The sequence below is a fragment of the Nanorana parkeri genome, unplaced genomic scaffold (assembly GCF_000935625.1).
Source record: "Nanorana parkeri isolate BGI_ZX_2015 unplaced genomic scaffold, ASM93562v1 scaffold947, whole genome shotgun sequence".
In the NCBI taxonomy this organism is placed as follows: domain Eukaryota; kingdom Metazoa; phylum Chordata; class Amphibia; order Anura; family Dicroglossidae; genus Nanorana; species Nanorana parkeri.
Window position 1 is genome coordinate 527,074 of NW_017307215.1, and position 5,616 is coordinate 532,689.

At 51.5% G+C, this 5,616-nt stretch overlaps 1 protein-coding gene across 1 annotated transcript in view; it reads right to left on the reverse strand.

Annotated features, from left to right (window-relative positions):
• Nucleotides 1-1,750: 1,750 nt before the first annotated feature.
• Nucleotides 1,751-5,616, reverse strand: part of PIP5K1A (phosphatidylinositol-4-phosphate 5-kinase type 1 alpha) — a 12,259-nt gene continuing 8,393 nt past the window's right edge. The window contains exons 8-15 of the mRNA XM_018566414.1: nucleotides 3,933-4,016; nucleotides 3,768-3,816; nucleotides 3,511-3,595; nucleotides 3,274-3,411; nucleotides 3,066-3,195; nucleotides 2,916-2,978; nucleotides 2,512-2,596; nucleotides 1,751-2,426 (exon numbers count right to left, since the gene is read on the reverse strand). Coding sequence (XP_018421916.1) covers nucleotides 2,424-2,426; nucleotides 2,512-2,596; nucleotides 2,916-2,978; nucleotides 3,066-3,195; nucleotides 3,274-3,411; nucleotides 3,511-3,595; nucleotides 3,768-3,816; nucleotides 3,933-4,016 — 637 coding nt within the window. The 3' untranslated portion in view covers nucleotides 1,751-2,423. The remainder of the gene's footprint in view (nucleotides 2,427-2,511; nucleotides 2,597-2,915; nucleotides 2,979-3,065; nucleotides 3,196-3,273; nucleotides 3,412-3,510; nucleotides 3,596-3,767; nucleotides 3,817-3,932; nucleotides 4,017-5,616) is intronic.

Below are 5,616 nucleotides of genomic sequence, written 5' to 3' on the forward strand. Positions count from 1 at the left end.
CGGAGTCTAGGGGGTATGATGGGGCGGGGCTCAGGAAATAAGGGGGTGGGGTCTGGTAGATAACAGGGCAGAGTCGTTCGGTTCCCAAGTCTAGCAGCTTAAAAACAAACATAAAAAAAGGGGGGGACACAACCGCCCCACAACTTCGCCAGCGTGTGCGGCCATGGCGCTATCTTATAGAGATCTATTTTTATAATCTGTACTTGTCCATGTCTAGTTGGGGGGGGGGTCTTTGAGCCCTCGAAACGCGTCAGCGCTTTTATGTTACCATTTGTGAACCAACACGGATCTTAAAAGTTTTTGGATTCTTAGACTAACTTTGTTTGGTGCCCTCATTACTCTCTGTACCCGTGAACCTCCAAATCTGCCCCTCCACAGCCTGAGGGACCCCTTCTTTGTTGACAGCGGCCTCATCGGAACCGTTGTGCCTCATCGCAAACCGACTGACTTTTTGAACGCCCCATTTCTACTCGTTCCAGACCCTCCGGCTTAGGGCGGCGACATTGCTCCGCTCCAAGCTGACCAGGTACAACTTTGCTGCCTGCCGAGGGATGTCAGCTTTCACCTAACGCGTCTCACATGGGTGTTTTGGCCTTGTGATATGCTCCTATTCTTCTCAATGGGGATAACTGACAGGAAGTCGAGTGGGTGCAGGAAAAATGTTCCCCTTCTCCGCCACTGTACCTCCTTTACCACCCCCGTCTTCTGTTCCCCTCGATTAAAATCTTTCATTTAAACCGACTCGATCATTCTTGTAGTGGCCCTTTAAATCCCAACTCCAGCCAACATTGTATAAAGGGGAGGTTATATCCTGTCAGGGTGTCCCTACAGAGATTTACATTCACTTCCTGTCACAGTGACACCAGGACAGAGCCAGCATCCAAGGCACATTTATACAGTAGGATTAGAACACCGGACAAGTTCATACTGCTGACTCTTCCTGTTGCAGTGAAACGCGCACCCTCTCAAGCCTTCGGTACCGCTTTAGGGTTATGCTGCTGCTGCTGCTTTGGGTACTCGCCCCCTCCAGAATCCGCTTCCTGCCACACATGTCAGCGTATGAATAAAGCTGCACAACGCTGTTCCAGTAAACTAAAATCAGCTTTCATCTGTGAACACTCCACATCAGCACCGCTGATGCATTTCACCCCCTAGTGGGGCCTCATTGCAAAAAACAAACAAACAAACCGTAAAATGTCTGGTAGGGAGTGAAACGCATCAACATCGGTGCTTGCTGCTCTCTGATGTGCTGGAACAATGAGCAGATTTTTACCTTTCAGCAGCAGTGTGCGGCTATATTCATACACTCTCGTCTCCTGACCTGGTGGCACCAGGACAGGAAGCAAGGGACATTCTCTCCAATGGGGACTCCAGCTGGAGATTCGCTCTAAGGCCGCATTTGGCGTGCAGCATTTCCACCTATAATTGTGCGTTTTGAAACATACATTAAAGCTTTCTTGTCAACAAAAAAATTAAAAAGTATTTAAAAAAAAAACTATTTTGTCACTTTCAGATGCCCTAAAAACACCCAAAATTCACCCACGTGCGTTTCTCGTGTATCCCCGGTCCAATTTCTAAAAACTGCGAAGGATGGAGTCGCCATTAACCCTACCGGCGCCCTGTGATGGCCGCACACGCTAAGCTGTAACAGTAAAAAAAAAAAAAAAAAGCATAAAAAGGTGTCCCAATGTGGCTAAAATCCAAAAGGAAGCTTGAGAGGCCCCGCAGGGGTGGAGAGATGAGATGGGCAGGGGCGGGGCCAAATTATTGCAAAGATTAAAATGACAAGGAAGGTGACGGCTGCAGATCCGGGAGGACGCCTCAGGTAGGAGAAGAAGTTGGCACACAGCAAAGGGGGTTTGGTTACACCAGCTCCACGGTAACGATTGATTGGAGGAGGTAAATTGTGATGGTAACACCGTATGATGAGGTCACAGCTTGTCACGCTGGAGTGGGAGTAGAGGGGTGAGGGGTGGTGACCCCAAAAATTAGGCAGCAAATGCTTTCTCAGTTTTTTTTGTTTTTTTTTGGTCCGAGTTTACTCAACGCAGCATCAAGAACAGCAGAAGTCCCAGGTAACTTGTCTACTTAAAAAAAATAGATTAAATAGGAAAAGGTGAATCCAGGAAAAAAAACAAAGAGGGGAGGGGAGAGCGGGAGGAGGGGAGCTCCTCGTGAAGGGTAAGGCAAATCAGAAGAGGAGGCACCCCTTCCCCGCTTGTAACATTCACCATGGGCATGGTGGTGGCAGAGCGTCCTGTCAGTGATAAAGGAAGGGGGGCGGGCGCCGGGCCCCTCCCCCCGTCCACACATACTGCAGCGCTGGTCAAGTCTGGACGTCAGCTCAGCAGCGCGGACCAGTCAGAGGCCGTGGGAAGCTCCAGCGGTCCAGGAGTGAAACGTCTTAAACAGCGGAACCCATCTCACTGTGGAGAGATAGAGACATATTAGGCTGAGGGGGAAATGGGCTCAGGGGCCAGATATAGGATGGAGGGGAGAGGGGATACGTACAAAGCTGATCTCCGTCTCTATCTGATTGGGGTCCAGAATTCCGTCATCTTCATCCTCCTCTTCTCCTGTCTTCCCCGACTCTGGTCTGGTGACACAATAACAGATCAATGAGATGCTGCCTACCATCTCCTCCTCCAGTGACCCACCCCCCTACCTCCAAGGATCCACCTCTACCCTCCAAGGGCCCCACGCCTACTCTACCCTCCAGGGACCCACCTCTCCCCCCTCACAAGGGACCCCAGGTCTTCACTCTCTCCCAACAAGGGACCCCAGGTCTTCACTCTCTCCCAACAAGGGACCCCAGGTCTTCACTCTCTCCCAACAAGGGACCCCAGGTCTTCACTCTCTCCCTCCAAGGACCCAGGTCTTTCCTTCCCCACACACTGTAAATCTCCGTCTCATACCTCTCCCGCATGTACAATTCTTGTTCTGTCGCTTCAGCTTTGTGCACTTCCACCCCCACCGACCTACAAGACAAAACGGAAAGTCCAGAAGCTGCCAACATCTCCATTCCCCCTCAACTGGGAAAGCGATGTCACCGCAGAGTTACCTACCTGTGTGCAGGAGAGTTCAGGCCGCCGCTGCCCAGCGAGGATGTGGACAGGGTGGTAGCCAATGAATCACTTGCCGCTTCGTCTACAGGAGGCGTCCGAGGCAGTACATCTGGCCGCCCATACAGAGCGCCTGCATGGAGAGGAAAGTCAGTCTCTGGGGAGGGAGGCATCCTGCAGCGCGAGGACAGAGAGGAAGGAGGAGTCTCACCCTGGTCCGACTCCGCCTCTGGCCCCAGGTACTGCTTGTTTTCATCAGACAGCTGCAGCTGGGTGGGGATCATAGCCTGGGTCGCTCTGCGTGTCACCCCTGGCATTGTCCGGCTCTTCTTCGATGGCGAGGCTTTCACTGTAAACAAAGGGCCGGAGGTTACACGGACTGCGGCAAGGTCTAGAGTCAGCCAATCGCAACTCGCCATGATCCCAGCCACGCAACAGCAGAACTTACGTGGAATTTTCTTAAACACCGTGGCACACATAAACTTTTGGAAACGCTCTGCGTAAAATCCGGGTCTGTGAACGGAAACCGTGTCCTGAAGGCAAACAGAACGCAGGTTTTATTTACACGTCACACATATTACTTTTATATAGCTCTGTTATATGCCGCAGCGCTGTACAGATAACACTGAACCATTGACATCTGTGTCTGCATCAGGAGCTTACACTCTAATGTCCTACCCACCGGCCCCCTCCCAGGTCACTCACCCCATCGTGAACCAGAGCCTTCCAGGAGTGTTCTAGCTTCTTGATGAACCTGCGGAGAGCAGATGATAGAGTCGGGCATGAATTTCTGGCTCCACCCCTGAGGAGTGGTGGATACAGGGAAGAGGTTCCCTGCTGAGGAGGAAGTGTGAGCAGTTTGCTACTGACCTGTAGGACTGCAAAATGTCAATGACTCCAATATAGAGCAGGAGGCGCTCTCCCTTGGTATTGCGAGCTGGTATACCGCCCATCCTAGGGGAAGAAAAGTCATACTGCCATTAAAACTAGGAGACTACCCACATCCTCCGAAACAGCTTGTTGACTTACATTACTATGCTTGGGGCAGGGCAAGGTAAGGTAAGCACCCAATGCATTTTGGGAGCAGAGCAGTTTTCCCCCCCCCCCGGATCAGATTTCCTCATCTGTCGCATGGTAATGACGGCGGGTACCATGCAAAAGGCAAATTTGAAATGTATATATGTGTACCCAGCGGTAAGAGGCATGGCGACACTATGACAGTTTGAGGACATCAGACTATTTAGTAGGGATGCACCAATACTAGTATCGATACCAAATATTTGGGCGAGTACTCATACACGTCCAAATGCTCCGATACCGAAACTTCCGGTCAGAGGAAGATTTCCTCTGACCGGCCTTGCCATAGGGGAACGTGGAGCCAGCTTCCCGTGCAATCAGAAAGCTGGGCGGCGAATAATAACTCGCCTCCCTTCTCCCGGCCGAGAAGCCGGCTTCCCAGCCTATCAACATTGAGCCAGCTAGACAACATGGAGCCAGCTTCTCGGGCAATCAGATTGCCCGGGAAGCCGGCTCCATGACAGCGGAAGCACCGGCACTCTTTATCGGCGAGTACCGAAAGCAAAGTATCGGTACGGGATACCGAAAAACAGGTATCGGTGCATTCCTATTTAGTATGTCGCCCATTGGCCCTACAGATTTCTATAACACCATAGGGGGCATACAAAGTGACCTACTGATCATCTGTCTCGATGGGGCCCCCTCGTCGTGCCTCTCCCTGGATGGACTCCATGGCGGTGGAATACAGGGCCTTCTGCGTGAGTGGTCTGCGCGTGTCGGCCTGCATTCCATCCGTCACCGCGTGCTCCCTCTGCGCATGGTCCATATTGTGGACGCCGACCAATAAGCTGTAGTCCATGATCTTGAAACTCTGCAGCACCTGGTAGACGACAAATGGAGATAGAAAAAAATGGGTCATGTGATAAAAACTCTGAAGAGGGAAGGTGTCATGTGATCAACGAGGGCCAATGCAATGAAAAGCTGGCAGGGCGATGAGGTCATCTGATCCTCAGGGGCCAATGCAGAGTAACCTTGCAGTAGGATTATGTTATAGGACCACCCAGGGGCCAATGCAGAGTAAGCTGGCAGTAGGATTATGTTATAGGACCACCCAGGGGCCAATGCAAAGCAAGCTTGCAGTAGGATTATGTTATAGGACCACCCAGGGGCCAATGCAGAGTAAGCTGGCAGTACGATCATGTTATAGGACCACCCAGGGGACAATGCCGAGTAAGCTGGCAGTACGATTATGGTATAGAACCACCCAGGGGCCAATGCAGAGGAAGCTGGCAGTACGATTATGTTATATGACCACCCAGGGGCCAATGCAGAGTAAGCTGGCAGTAGCATTATGTTATAGGACCACCCAGGGGCCAATGCAGAGTAAGCTGGCAGTAGGATTATGTTATAGGACCACCCAGGGGCCAATGCAAAGCAAGCTTGCAGTAGGATTATGTTATAGGACCACCCAGGGGCCAATGCAGAGCAAGCTTGCAGTAGGATTATGTTATAGGACCACCCAGGGGCCAATGCAGAG